The following is a 15,922-nucleotide window of genomic DNA, read 5'->3' on the forward strand; positions in this document are numbered from 1 at the left end:
TGATAGATTTATTGCCCTATTCTCAAGCTGGTGCAAACTGCCGACATCGCCAGTTTTCCAGCGATAGCTTCCACAAAAAACATCGCCAAGGATGAGCGTGACAAGTAAAGCGAATGATATGCCGAGTAGGCGTTCCCGTGCAAAAACACATGAACACACCACTTCGCAATATTCTCAACAAACAGCCAGATTAGCGGAGTGATCCGAAAACAGGTGATAAGGCGCGTTAGCAGCAGGGATTTAACACCTGCCATTTAGTGGTGTTAAGCAGGACGACAACCTGCAGTATGAAAGGGAGCCCAGCCCAGAGCCACATCTGAAGACCAACAGATGCCATGGAGCCAATGATCATGCAGCTTGGAGACCCAAGAGTGCCACAACACCCACATCTACCACCCCCAGGCCTCCCCCTGACCTTACCCCCAGGACCACCAGCCCCCTGGACTACCACCTAAGCAGCGCAGAACAAGACAGCAGACGTTCCTAAAATGCACCAGCCTCAGAGACTCAACGCCATAGGATGCCATTGCCCACTATAGGCTCAAAAGGACAATCATTATCTCCATCATGGCCCACATTGCACACAGTCTGACGGTACGAACACAGAGGAGAAGCAACATCCCTTTGCAGACAAAGCTGCTGGCTGTGCTGCACCTGTTGGCCTCTGGTACCTTACAACCAACAACTGCCATAGTCAGAGGAATCTCGCAGCCAGCCCTATCAAACTTCCTCACACATGTCTTGGATGCTCAGCTCTGGTGCCTCCAACTCTGTACACCGCAAGTCATCGTCCCATGGTGGTAGGCCCGTGCCGGCTGCAGTGCATTGGGTGGCACTAACCCAGTGCGCCACAAGTCATGGACCCTTTATGATTGAGTCTCGTGGTGCGGACGCCATCATGTCACCTCCAGCAGTGGGAAATGTGATGTGGTAGGCCCCATTTTTTAGCAGGCTCACATGTCCTGTGATCCCTCTGCTGGATGGGTGTGGTGTGGGTGTAAACCAGCTATCAGGGAGTGACTGTGGCATGCTGACAACTAGACCAGTGATCAGCAGATAACTACCGGGAAGACCTGGGACATTTAGCTTTGGGTGTGGTTCAATTCTGGGCTGGACAAGAAAACAACAAATGTGTGTGTCTCTGTTGTAGTGTCGGCACCACCCGGACCGCAGTCGGCAATATTGCACCCTGTGACTCAAGTCCCACATGAGCAACATGGACATAGGGGGAATCACTGACCCTATATTCATCCATTCTTTCATACTTGAATGATCATAGACATCACCCAGTGATATGAATTTGAATGTTTACTTAACATTCAGTGGAGTGTTGAAGCTGGAGCAGTACAGGGCCATGCAAACCCCACTTTACATTGTTGACCCGTGGAGGGCCAGCCAGAGTCCTTTAGGGAATGACAAGTTCATCGGAAGAGGAAGAGTTCAGTCTGCAGACTGATTGCTGTGTCATTGGTAATCAAACAGAATATGGCAGTCCATGTCGAGGTCCAAGGTGAGTGTCGCAGAAAGTATCGGGGGACAGTGGAAGGTGATGATACAGAGGGCAGAATCAAGCAGAAACAGGCCATATGGCGGAGATGAATGCTACCGCTTCCTTCTTACCTCTAAGGCAGAATCATCAGCATCTTCGTCCTCTGATGTCTCATGTTCCTCACATGTGGGTTGTGGGGTTTTGTCTGCAGAACTGTGTGGCACTGACATAGCAGGGTCCAGAGGTGGAATTTCTGCCAAACGGTGTGGCAGTGACACATCAGGGGCCGGAGGTGGATTGTCCGCCGCACTGTGTGGCACTGACACTTCAGGGGGCGGTGATGTGGATGGAATAGTAGCAGCAGCATTCATCCGTGCCAGGTTTGTGGCAGCAATGCCATAATGAAGGTCTGCAGGGCATGGAAGATCCCAGCTACATCTCGCTGGAGTGCAGCCGTGGCAACCATTCTTTCTACCTGCATCCGCTCCATGTTTTCCATGATCCTCCGCATGTGTCCCAACTGCCGGCTGACATCGCTGGAGCCACTCTAACTAGACAGTTGTTCTTTTCTCAGAGTCAGGACTCCAGTAATGTCAGCCATGGATCGTTGCAGATCATGGAGCGGACTGTGGGTGTCCGTTAGGGACTGTAAGTTGTCCCTGATGGGACTTGAACACCCATGTATGGCATCTAGTTTGGCTGCCATGAGGCCGAACCCCACCCGCACCTGATCAGCCATCTTCTCCTGGCACCCTAACTGATGGTGTTGGAAGGCCATGTGTTGTTTGTGGGGGTCCTGGGAAGACAGCCATGGTGGTGGGTGCTTCCTGTTGTGTGGTCTGTGCAGGGGCGAGGTCTTCTCGATGCAGTTGGGCTGCCCTGCTCCTGGAGGTGAGGTGTCGAAGCTGTCCATGAGCTCTTGGAGGGCGTCGGGGTCGAAGGTGTGGAGGTCCTCTTCATCATCAGTGAAGAGATGTTCTGTCTGCTGTGCAGGAGGTGTTGATTCTCCCTCTGCAATGTGAAGGGGAGATGTAGTTTAACATGTGTGTTGACGCATTGTACAAGTTTACATACAGACAGCATAACAATGTACATTGTGACCATTTGGAAGGAGCTGCCTATTTGAAGCAGGACAGTGGACATTTCGACAACATTACGTGTTTGTACCTGTACATTGCCATCTCACATTTCCCTGCTATGCCAAATATCATTGGCCAGTTTCTACACACAAGCGGCACCAGTTGTATCATTTGTCCTGTTGTGAATGTTGATGTGCTCTCAATGTTATATGTGTGTGATGCATTTTGGGTGAGTCGCCCCTGCATCTCTGATTTTGCTGCCCCTTATCCCTTCCAAGCGGTGTGCCTTCGACTTCTGTGCTTATACAGTGCTGAAATGTTGCATACTTGCGTAAATTGGGCTCTTGGTGGGAGTTGGGACTCTGAGGCATGGTTTGTCCACAGATGTGTTGTTGACGTCAGGAGTTGTTTGTGCACGTCGATGTGTCAGAGTATGACCTGCTCCTTTATGGATGTGGTCCACACTCAGTCACCTCAGTGTTGTGGCATGCAAAAACTGTGCTACAACACGTAGTGCAGCAGCAATAACAACAATGCACACAAATGCTTTGCTAAAACAATTTTACATGCTAAAAAGCTTAACCAATCCACAAAAGTGAACTATGGATGTAAAACTTAGGCAATGAGAGAGGTGATGATTTTGGGGTCCCCCCTAACCTAGGGTGAGGACCAAGCAGATACCTTGAACACAAAGAGCATATCATGCTGGTGAACGATTCCGTGGTGGTCCCTTCCTCCTAGGACCACCCCAAGCACAGTTATGGGCAAAAATACAGTCCCAACCAAAGGCCCTGCAAAGCATTATGGGACTAGATTAGCAGTGGGCAGTGAATATTATAGTGTCCAATATCAAAATAATTCTACAAAGAGCTGCAGTTCAACTAGTCGTTACTAGATGTCCCTCACGAGTCAAATGCAAAAGCTTTGAAATTATTGTTACATCAAGCTGCAGTACCATTCGTCGTTACTAGATGTCCCTCACGAGTCAAATGCAATAGCATTGAAACCCTTTCATGAAGCTTTTGCATTTGACTCGTGTCGACTCGTGAGGGACATCTAGTAATGACTAGTTGAACTGCAGCTCTTTGTAGAATTATTTTGATATTGGATACTATAATATTCACTGCCCACTTGCTAATCTTGTCCCATAATGCTTTGCAGGGCCTTTGGTTGGGATTGTATTTTTGCCAATAACTGTGCTTGGGGTGGTCCTCAGAGGATGGGACCACCGCCGCATCGTTCAAGAAGATGTGCTTTTTGTTTTCAAGGCATCTGCTTGGTTCTCTCTCACTGCTTTCTAATTTATTATTTTCACTTTTGTGAAAGGACTATATGCATTTTAGCATATAAAGATATAAATGCACATTATCCTAACTTGTAGTGTGTAATTATTGCTCAGTGCGTAGCACTACGCAGTTTGAGGAATAGCTGAACGTAGATATTTGTGTACTCCATTTAGCTACGTGTAGTACTACTACGTGAACTACGCCCAGGCTTAAATTTTTATCACAGACATTTCTTGCGTTAACGGGAAACTATCCCATGTTACCGCCGTGTTGAGAATACGACGTTAACACAAAGTTATTTTCCTGCGATACACGATATGAAAATAACCTATTTTGACGATGATTATCGCACGTTCTTGAGAATATCCCCCCATCTACTTACATATTCTACTGCTGCTCTCTTGCCCTTTGAATGTGCACAGACACGCTGCCTATTACCAGCACACACCTTTGCCCTATCGAATGTAATGTCTAGCACAGGATTTGTACGGAAGGGTTCAGTTAAGCCAAACATGATGTACGTGGACTAACTTTAAAACTTCCCTTGTGTTGAATTGTTCTGCACAGTACAGCACCCACGCTGCATCATATGTCTAACGTAGGAGTGCACATGGTCTGATTGAGAGGGCAAATGAACAAAGTATGTTTAAACTCATAAATAGATCTCCTCACACGTATTATTTTGTTAAAATCGTGTTATTTAATGTGCAATTTAATCTGTCGCCAGTGGCAGAGTGAGCGTTTCAGAGGGCAAGCATCCTCCAGAGCTGATCAACACCCAAAACGCCTCAAGTGGAACTTTTTATGTTTGTGTGGAAGGATGGAACGTAGTTAGGGTGCACAGCCGTGCTCCCCAAAGAACATCCCCTCACGTTTAACCTCGGCCTGTCTCCGGGCCGCTCTCAGGGCACAGAGTGAGTAAACAGAAGCATTCAACAAATGAACCTACAATCATGAAATCGCTGCAATCCTCCACTGAGCATCCCGTCGCCTCACCCCCAGGAGCAATCCACCACCGACCAGCCCGCCGCCTCGCCCCCAGGAGCAATACTTCATCGAGCATCCCGCCGCCTCGCCCCCAGGAGCAACTCTCCACCGAGCATCCCGCCGCCTCGCTCCCAGTAGCAATCCTCCACCGAGCATCCAGCCACCTCGCTCCCCAGGAGCAACCCTCCACCGACCATCCCGCCGCCTCGCTCCCCAGGAGCAATCCTCCACCAACCATCCTGCCGCCTCACTCCCCAGGAGCAATCCTCCACCGACCATCCTGCCGCCTCACTCCCCATTCCCCAGGAGCAAACCTCCACCGACCATCCCGCCACCTCGCTCCCCAGGAGCAATCCTCCACCGACCATCCTGCCGCCTCGCTCCCCATTCCCCAGGAGCAATCCTCCACCGAGCATCCCACCGCCTCGCTCCCCAGGAGCAATCCTCCACCGGGCATCCCGCCGCCTCGCCCCCAGGAGCTATCCTCCACCGAGCATCCAGCCGCCTCGCTCCCCAGGAGCAACCCTCCACCGACCATCCCGCCGCCTCGCTCCCCAGGAGCAATCCTCCACCGACCATCCTGCCGCCTCGCTCCCCAGGAGCAATCCTCCACCGAGCATCCCGCCGCCTCGCTCCTAGGAACAATCCTCCACCAAGCATCCCACCGCCTCGCTCCCCAGGAGCAATCCTCCACCGAGCATCCCGCCGCCTCGCTCCCAGGAGCAATCCTCCACCGAGCATCCAGCCGCCTCGCTCCCCAGAAGCAACCCTCCACCGACCATCCCGCCGCCTCGCTCCCCAGGAGCAATCCTCCACCGACCATCCTGCCGCCTCGCTCCCCAGGAGCAATCCTCCACCGACCATCCCGCCGCCTCGCTCCCCATTCCCCAGGAGCAAACCTCCACCGACCATCCCGCCGCCTCGGTCCCCAGGAGCAATCCTCCACCGACCATCCCGCCGCCTCGCTCCCCATTCCCCAGGAGCAATCCTCCACCGACCATCCCGCCACCTCGCTCCCCAGGAGCCAATCCTCCACCGAGCATCCCGCCCCCTCGCTCCCCAGGAGCAATCCTCCACCGAGCATCCCATCGCCTCGCTCCCAGGAGCAATCCTCTGTAGGAGAGTAGGGTCTGCTTTCTATGTTCACCCCCACTTTTTGCTTTTGCTCCACTGGTTTTCGACTTAGATGTGGCTGGTTCCTGCTAACCAGACCCACAGCCCAGCTGTTCTCTCTCTAAATTCACACTATGTACTTAAGGTACATAACCCAATTGGTAAGAATCACCTTATTGGCCCCTGTACAGTGTACCCTATGTACCCAGGGCATAGGTGTACCCTAGGCCTACCAGGGGCTGCAGCATGTATTATGCCACCCCTGGCCTTCCAATCAGACACAACTGGCTGATCACTCAGCTGGGGCAAGGTCGTGTAATCACCCCTTGCTTAGATATAGTATACCTATATCTACACTTAAAATAGACACATGTGTACCTGTGAGCCACTCCTATGGCAGGCCTTAACAATCCTGGAGGCAGAGTGCTTGGTAACAAGTGAGATGGTGCTCTAGCATGACCTGAGCCTGTCTGCAGCTTTCGGAACCATGTCCTTATAGCTGTTCTATGATATCGCCTACCATATACTCTTAAGTGCCTTATAATCTTAAACGGTTATGGTAACTATGGTTTGGCTTTATCGAAACATGTTGTGTAAGGTGTCTATCACTTTGGAATAATACCCCCATACCATTTCTGCTGATGAGGATACTATTCCTCCCTTCTAGAGGGAGAGACATGTTAAAGTCCTACTTTACTGTTTAACTCTAACCAAAGCCTCAGCATCACAAGATGGATGCTGCTGCCACAGACACGAGTCTGACCTCCTGTAGCTGGGAGCCCTCCCAGCCAGGGAGGCCTGGACAATAGGTTTCCTGCTTTGGGAGGTGCTAGCTCCTCTCCAGACGAACTTTAGTGTATTGGGGCAGGGAGGGCTGAAAGGAATGAGACATGCCTGGGGCACACAAGATGCTCCATGCATAGTCCAGTTCAAACCGGTCCTGGGGCACTCCAGCCCCAGCTCTGGTGCGAAACTGGACTAAGGAAAGGGGGTGTAGCCACTCCCCTTCCTGGTCCCACCCATAGGAGGGACTTTGCAGGTAGCCCAGCCCATTAGCCTAGTATATTAGGAGGTAGCTGAGCCCTGCAGAATTAGATTACCCTGCAACTTGTAGAGAAACTCTGGACCTTCGACATTCGAACTCAGGAAGAAGACTGAAGAACCAGGCACCATCCAGCGACCGCTGCTTGCTTTGCGACTGATCCACGAGGAACGACTGCATAGACTGACCAGAGCCGTGACTTCCAGACACCTCTGAACCAGATCCACATCTACAGCAAAGCTGAGACCCGTGGAGGCGACGAGGGACGTGGGACCGGCGACTTGGGAAAAGTGGCTAGTAACTGACTAGCGTGACTTCTGAGGCTACCTCGAGGATGTGCTTGGGGAATTGAGAAGCCCCACTCCTGAGCACCATCTGCAAAGAAGATCAGCTCCCCACACTTCACGTGTTCTGCGTGGGCCCCTCTGCACCTGAGTTGCTCGACACGTTGTCCGGTTGCTTGCCCGTTCGCTAGTGACCTCTGTGACGATGAACCTGCTATTTTGCTTTGCTGGTCCGGCTCCTCCAGACTGGCACACGCTCCCCTGTGAAAGGGAAGCACCCCAGACCTTCCTGGTCTGCAACAGAAGCAAGACCTCCATCCTGCGTGGGTTGCGCTTGCCAAGGCTTGTTGGGTCTAACTCGACATCGACGCCGCCGACAGCAAGAGCCTTCGTGGGACAGCTCGCATCCTGGTTCTGGTCATCCTCGACGCCTCCTGATACCCGTGGCTGCTGAGACAAGCTTCACCTCTCCACCTGCATCTTCACGACATCGCCTGGCTCCTTCCTGGTTCCCTCCTGGGCTGGTGGCCTAGACTCTGTCCCTTCTTCTTGCAGGACTCCTTCTTCTTGATTCCATCCCCGGAATCCACCGGACACTCTTCACTGACTGCCTGTCAGCAACTTTTCTTCAGGCATCCATAGGAGTCAACGACAAAACCCGACGCAAGTTCACACCTATGCACCCGCAGCCCGTGGGCTAGGTAACTTGAGTACTCCGGTGCTCACAAGGGTATTGACTATCCTAGGGTCTAGTTTCCAAGTCTCGAACTCCTAGCTACTTCAGAAGTGTCCTAAAACTCTTAATTTCTAACTATCACTATTTCTATCGACTTTTACGCATTACACATGAGTGTTTCCACTCTGCACCTGAATCCCGTGGGCCTCCTACTTCCTAATTCCTGGTAGTGTAGTGTAGCCCCAGTGATTCCCTAGGCCTATCCAGTGTTCGTGACAGTGGTTCTTATACCACTTACTTAGTATATGGATTTCGTGGCCCCTAGGGCCTAACTGTATTACTTACCTGTGTGACTTATGTATGCTTAAATAAGACTGTGTTGTACTTACCTCAAATCTCATAAAGAGTGCTGAGGGTTTGACTAGAATGAATACATTCTATTTTCATACATATCTGTTGTGGTGTCCTTTCATTTGGTATTCAAGGGATTACAAATGGTATAACAGCTGGCTTCACATGCCATACAGAGTTTAGCCTAAGACTGCTCTTGTCCATGCTACCACTAGGATAGCTGGTCTATAAGGTTGACTTTACAACCAATCACCATAAGGGTTGTTTGGACTGATACAAGGTGTACACAAGTATTAGTGACATCATATATCAGGCCAACTTCTCACATCCTCCACCGAGCCTCCCGCCGCCTCGCCCCAGGAGCAATCCTCCACCGAGCATCCCGCCGCCTCGCTCCCCAGGAGCAATCCTCCACCGAGCATCCCGCCGCCTCTCTCCCCATTCCCCAGGAGCAATCCTCCATGAGCATCCTGCCGCCTCGCTCCCCATTCCCCAGGAGCAATCCTCCAACGAGCATCCCGCCGCCTCGTCCCCAGGAGCAATCCTCCACCGACCATTCCTCTGCCTCGCCCCCAGGAGCAATCCTCCACTGACCATTCCACTGCCTCGCCCCCAGGAGCAATCCTCCACCGACCATCCCACCGCCTCGCCCCCAGGAGCAATCCTCCACCGAGCATCCTGCTGCCACGCTTCCCCAGGAGCAATCCTCCACCGAGCATCCCGCCGCCTCGCCCCCAAGAGCAATCCTCCACTGAGCATCCTGCCGCCTCGCCACCAGGAGAAATCCTCCACCGACCATCCCGCCGCCTGACCCCCAGGAGCAATCCTCCACTGACCATCCCGCCGCCTCGCTCCCCTGGAGCAATCTTCCACCAAGCATCCCGCCACCTCGCCCCCAGGAGAAATCCTCCACCGACCATCCTGCCGACTCGCTCCCAGGAGCAATCCTCCACCAACCATCCCACCGCCTCGCTCCCCAGGAGCAATCCTCCACCGAGCATCCCACTGCCTCGCTCCCCAGGAGCAATCTTCCACCGAGCATCCCACCGCCTCGCTCCCCATTCCCCAGGAGCAATCCTCCACCGAGTACCCTGCCGCCTTGCTCCCAGGAGCAATCCTCCACAAAGCATCCCGCCACCTCGCTGCCCAGGAGCAATCCTCCACTGACCATCGCGCCACCTGGCCCCTAGGAGCAATCATCCACCGACCATCCCGCCGCCTCGCTCCCAGGAGCAATCCTCCACTGACCATCCCGCCACCTCGCTCCCCATTCCCCAGGAGCAAACCTCCACCGACCATCCCGCCGCCTCACTCCCCAGGAGCAATCCTCCACCGACCATCCCGCTGCCTCGCTCCCCCTTCCCCAGGAGCAATCCTCCACCGAGCATCCCGCTGCCTCGCTCCCCAGGAGCTATCCTCCCATGACCGTCCAGCTGCCTCGCCCCCAGGAGCAATCCTCCAACGAGCATCCCGCCGCCTCGCTCCCCAGGAGCAATTCTCCACCGAGCATCCTGCCGCCTTGCTCCCAGGAGCAATCCTCCACTGAGCATTCTGCCGCCTCGCCCCCAGGAGCAATCCTCCACCGAGCATCCCGCTGCCTCGCTCCTCATGAGCAATCCTCCACCGAGCATCCCGCCGCTTCGCTCCCCAGGAGCAATCCTCCACCGACCGTCCTGCCGCCTCGCCCCCAGGAGCAATCCTCCACCGAGCATCCCGCCGCCTCGCCCCCAGGAGCAATCCTCCACAGAGCATCCCGCCAACTCGCCCCCAGGAGCAATCCTCCACCCACCATCCCGCCGCCTCGCTCCCCATGAGCAATCCTCCACCGAGCATCCCGCCGCCTCGCTCCCCAGGAGCAATCCTCCACCGACCGTCCCGCCGCCTCGCTCCCAGGAGCAATCCTCCACCGACCGTCCCGCCGCCTTGCCCCCAGGAGCAATCCTCCACCGAGCATCCCGCCACCTCGCCCCCAGGAGCAATCCTCCACTGAGCATCCCGCCACCTCGCCCCCAGGAGCAATCCTCCACCGACCATCCCACCGCCTCGCTTCCCAGGAGCAATCCTCCACCGAGCATCCCGCCGCCTCGCCCCCAGGAGCAATCCTCCACCGAGCATCCCGCCACCTCGCTCCCCAGGAGCAATCCTCCACCGAGCATCCCATCGCCTTGCTCCCAGGAGAAATCCTCTGTAGGAGAGTAGGGTCTGCTTTCTATGTTCACCCCCACTTTTTGCTTTTGCTCCACTGGTTTTCGACTTAGATGTGGCTGGTTCCTGCTAACCAGACCCATAGCCCAGCTGTTCTCTCTCTAAATTCACACTATGTACTTTAGGTACATAACCCAATTGGTATGAATCACCTTATTGGCCCCTGTACAGTGTACCCTAGGTACCCAGGGCATAGGTGTACCCTAGGCCTACCAGGGGCTGCAGCATGTATTATGCCACCCCTGGCCAGGCCTTCCAATCAGACACAACTGGCTGATCACTCAGCTGGGGCAAGTTCGTGTAATCACCCCTAGCTTAGATATAGTATACCTATATCTACACTTAAAATAGACACATGTGTACCTGTGAGCCACTCCTATGGCAGGCCTTAACAATCCTGGAGGCAGAGTGCTTGGTAACATGTGAGATGGTGCTCTAGCATGAGCTGAGACTGTCTGCAGCTTTTAGAACCATGTCCTTATAGCTGTGATATGATATCGCCTACCATATACTCTTAAGTGCCTTATAATCTTAAACGGTTATGGTAACTATGGTTTGGCTTTATCGAAACATGTCGTGTAAGGTGTCTATCACTTTGGAATAATACCCCCATACCATTTCTGGTGATGAGGATACTATTCCTCCCTTCTAGAGGGAGAGACATGTTAAAGTCCTACTTTACTGTTTAACTCTAGCCAAAGCCTCAGCATCACAAGATGGATGCTGCTGCCACAGACACGAGTCTGACCTCCTGTAGCTGGGAGCCCTCCCAGCCAGGGAGGCCTGGACAATAGGTTTCCTGCTTGGGGAGGTGCTAGCACCTCTCCAGACGAACTTTAGTGTATTGGGGCAGGGAGGGCTGAAAGGAATGAGACATGCCTGGGGCACACAAGATGCTCCATGTATAGTCCAGTTCAAACCGGTCCTGGGGCACTCTAGCCCCAGCTCTGGTGCGAAACTGGACAAAGGAAAGGGGGTGTAGCCACTTCCCTTCCTGGTCCCACCCATAGGAGGGACTTTGCAGGTAGCCCAGCCCATTAGCCTAGTATATTAGGAGGTAGCTGAGCCCTGCAGAATTAGATTACCCTGCAACTTGTACAGAAACTCTGGACCTTCGACATTCGACCTCAGGAAGAAGACTGAAGAACCAGGCACCATCCAGCGACCGCTGCTTGCTTTGCGACTGATCCACGAGGAACGACTGCAGAGACTGACCAGCGCCGTGACTTCCAGACACCTCTGAACCAGAACCACATCTACAGCAAAGCTGAGACCCGTGGAGACGACGAGGGACATGGGACCGGCGACTTGGAAAAAGTGGCTAGTAACTGACTAGTGTGACTTCTGAGGCTACCTCGAGGATGTGCTTGGGAAATTGAGAAGCCCCACTCCTGAGCACCATCTGCAAAGAAGATCAGCTCCCCACACTTCACGTGTTCTGCGTGGGGCCCTCTGCACCTGAGTTGCTCGACACGTTGTCCGGTTGCTTGCCCGTTGGCTAGTGACCTCTGTGACGATGAACCTGCTATTTTGCTTTGCTGGTCCGGCTCCTCCAGACTGGCACAAGCTCCCCTGTGAAAGGGAAGCACCCCAGACCTTCCTGGTCTGCAACAGAAGCAAGACCTCCATCCTGCATGGGTTGCGCTTGCCAAGGCTTGTTGGGTCTAACTTGACATCGACACCGCCAACAGCAAGAGCCTTCGTGGGACAGCTTGCATCCTGGTTCTGGTCATCCTCGATGCCTCCTGATACCCGTGGCTGCTGAGACAAGCTTCACCTCTCCACCTGCATCTTCACGACATCGCCTGGCTCCTTCCTGGTTCCCTCCTGGTCCTGGGCTGGTGGCCTAGACTCTGTCCCTTCTTCTTGCAGGACTCCTTCTTCTTGATTCCATCCCCGGAATCCATCGGACACTCTTCACTGACTGCCTGTCAGCAACTTTTCTTCAGGCATCCATAGGAGTCAACGACGAAACCCGATGCAAGTTCACACCTATGCACCCGCAGCCCGTGGGCTAGGTAACTTGAGTACTCCGGTGCTCACAAGGGTATTGACTATCCTAGGGTCTAGTTTCCAAGTCTCGAACTCCTAGCTACTTCAGAAGTGTCCTAAAACTCTTAATTTCTAACTATCACTATTTCTATCGACTTTTACGCATTACACATGAGTGTTTCCACTCTGCACCTGAATCCCGTGGGCCTCCTTCTTCCTAATTCCTGGTAGTGTAGTGTAGCCCCAGTGATTCCCTACGCCTAGGCCTATCCTGTGTTCGTGACAGTGGTTCTTATACCACTTACTTAGTATATGGATTTCGTGGCCCCTGGGGCCTAACTGTATTACTTACCTGTGTGACTTATGTATGCTTAAATAAGACTGTGTTGTACTTACCTCGAATCTCATAAAGAGTGCTGAGGGTATTTTGACTAGAATAAATACATTCTATTTTTATATATATCTGTTGTGGTGTCCTTTCATTTGGTATTCAAGGGATTACAAATGGTATAACAGCTGGCTTCACATGCCATACAGAGTTTAGCCTAAGACTGCTCTTGTCCATGCTACCACTAGGATAGCTGGTCTATAAGGTTGACTTTACAACCAATCACCATAAGGGTTGTTTGGACTGATACATGGTGTACAATAGAGTTAGTGACATCATATATCAGGCCAACTTCTCACATTGGTGAGCAGCGGTTGGGATCTGAGCTTGCTGTTGTGATACCATTGTAATCTTGAGATATCAAATTGAAAGATCACAAAGATATTTGTAAGGTACATATGACATAGCTTATAAATACCTAAGTTCTACTGAACTTAGCAGTTGTAGGTTGAAGGGCCTAGCACACCCTGACTACAACTACTAGAGAGGTTTAGTAGATACAACTAGTGTAGGTAGGTGCACACACCACACCCTCACAGATCATGTCTCTGAGAGGAGATCAAGATGATACTCTCTCAGGAGAGATAAATCCTAGAAGGATACCCTCTAGATATGATACCCTAACTTTTCAGGACATGAGACAATTGTGTACCTCCAGAAAGTTAAAACAGGGTTCCAACCCTACCCTCATTTATCTAGTGGAGATTTTAGAAGAGTATGATGCTCAGAAAGCCTCTCAGGATGGTACCTTAGGTACCAGTGAGGGTCTACCCTCGACAGGAGACTCCCCTCACCATACAGATGAGTCAGGGACTTCAGAAGATGAGGTAGATAGCCAGGTAGTAGTTGGGAGACTCAGCCAGGCTAACTTAAGCATACATGGGAATCTGATTGGGGTCCCCCCCATCCAGACCCCCAGGTGGGCTTAACCAAAGGGAGAGGAGAGGGAGATCTCCCTCAGGGGAATCTATCCACTCCCATATCTCCCATAGCTCCAATGCCTCTTCTCATAGGGGGATGACTTCTCCCCAGAGAAGAGAGCATAAGGCTAGAATGAGGGAAGTTAATCTGAGGATTGAAAGGGAAGAACTTGCCCTTGCCAAGGAGAAACTTGCTCTGGCCAGAGAGCAAAAGTTAAGTGGGTTAAAACCCACTGGTGGCAGCAATATCCCTAAGGATAGAGACAGGGCCTATGATAATAGAAACCTGAGCAAGACTGTCCCTCCCTACAAGTGTGGGGATGACATCCACAAATGGATAACTGCTTTGGAGAGGGCCTGCAGAGTAGAGCAGGTACCCCAGAGTCAGTGGGCAGCTATTTTGTGGCTCTCCTTCTCTGAGAAAGGTAGAGGCAAGCTCCTCACAGTTAGTGAGGCGGATGCAAATAATTACACTGTCCTGAAGAGTGCTCTGATTGATGGGTTTGGCCTAACCACTGAACAATACAGGTTGTTGTTCAGGGATACCCAGAAGACACAGACTCAGTACTGGACTGACTTTGTAGATTGTGCCACTAAGGCTTTGGAAGGCTGGCTAGTGGGCAGTGAGGTTAAGGACTATACAGGATTGTATAATTTGATCATGAGAGAACAAATACTTAACAACTGTCAAAACCAGCTACTGCATCAACACTTGATTGACTCTGAACTGACTTCTCCCCAAGAATTGGGAAAGAAGGCATATAGATGGGTCAGGACTAGAGTTAAGCAGAAAAACCAGAACCAGGGCGGTGATCAGAAAAAGGCAGACCAGAAGGGTAATGCGCAGAAAAATAAAGACCAGAAGTCTTCACCAGGCCCCCAAAAGGCTCAGGGGAGGGTGGTCCCAAAAAGGATAAAAAGAAAGATGGCCAAAAGAAACCCTGGTGAAACTACTGTAAATCCAATTCTCATTGGTTTAGTGAGTGCACCAAAAAGGACAAGCCCCCAACCACCATTGCCCCTAAGGCAACTGTACCCCCTAGTCCAGCTGTAAGTGGTGGTTCCCAGCAAACGGGTGTAGTAGGGTTAACCCTGGGAACTGAGGAGGATTCTGGCCTAGTCAGAATACCAACTCAGGCTGTTCCGATCTGTGATGGGGACATAGCTTTGTCCTCTACTGTAGGCCCCAGTAACCTGGGCAAGTACAGACAGACTCCTTTTATCAACAATAGAATGGCTCAGGCCTACAGGGACACTGGGGCCAGTGTCACAATGGTGACACCTGCCTTTGTGGACCCTGGACAGGTCTTGCTAGGTGAGAATTACCTAGTGACCAACGCTAGCAATGCCACTACCTCCCATAGTGTGGCTATTGTTAACTTCTCCTGGGGAGGGGTAACTGTCCTCAAGAATGTTGTGGTGAGTTCAGATCTTCCTGTAGAGTGTCTGTTGGGAAATGACCTTGAAACTTCAGTTTGGTCTGAAGTGGAGTATAGGACCCATGCAGAAATGCTGGGAATAGATGCACATGTTCTTGCTGTGACCAGGTCACAGGCCAAAACGTGCAACACTGAACAAGTGCTGGATCCTGGGACAATGGACCAGTCACAACCCAAGAGAAAGAGCAGTAGGGGTAAGGCTGTGCCTTCCCCCCTGCCTCAGGTGGAAGATCAGCCCTCACAGGAGGATGATTCTGAGAGCCCTGAAGGAACTGTCCTAGAAGAACTGGAACCTGATCAGGTTGAGTTTCTTGGGACAGGGGGACCTTCAAGGGCAGATCTGAGGCAGGCACAATTAGACTGTCCTTCTCTTGAACCCCTCAGACAGCAGGCTGCTGCTGAGGCTGCAGGGAATGGTCAAGGTACCCATAGATTGTATTGGGATGAAGGGCTGCTGTACTCAGAGGCTAGAGACCCCAGGCCTGGTGCTTCCAGGAGGTTGGTCATACCTTTAAGTTTCAGAGGCTTCCTTCTTACCTTGGCCCATGATATTCCCCTTGCAGGACACTTAGGCCAGAACAAGACTTGGGACAGGCTTGTCCCTCACTTTCACTGGCCTCATATGTCAGAAGATACCAAGGAGTTTTGTCGCTCCTTTGTCACCTGCCAAG

General features: G+C 52.2%; 1 protein-coding gene across 1 annotated transcript in view; it reads right to left on the reverse strand.

The window, feature by feature from the left end:
• Positions 1-1,293: 1,293 nt before the first annotated feature.
• Positions 1,294-15,922, reverse strand: part of LOC146839194 (CD5 antigen-like) — a 449,199-nt gene continuing 434,570 nt past the window's right edge. Inside the window, exon 7 of the mRNA XM_085603214.1 lies at positions 1,294-2,500. Coding sequence (XP_085459340.1) covers positions 2,037-2,500 — 464 coding nt within the window. The 3' untranslated portion in view covers positions 1,294-2,036. The remainder of the gene's footprint in view (positions 2,501-15,922) is intronic.

The sequence above is a fragment of the Triturus cristatus genome, chromosome 4_2 (genome assembly GCF_964204655.1).
Source record: "Triturus cristatus chromosome 4_2, aTriCri1.1, whole genome shotgun sequence".
In the NCBI taxonomy this organism is placed as follows: domain Eukaryota; kingdom Metazoa; phylum Chordata; class Amphibia; order Caudata; family Salamandridae; genus Triturus; species Triturus cristatus.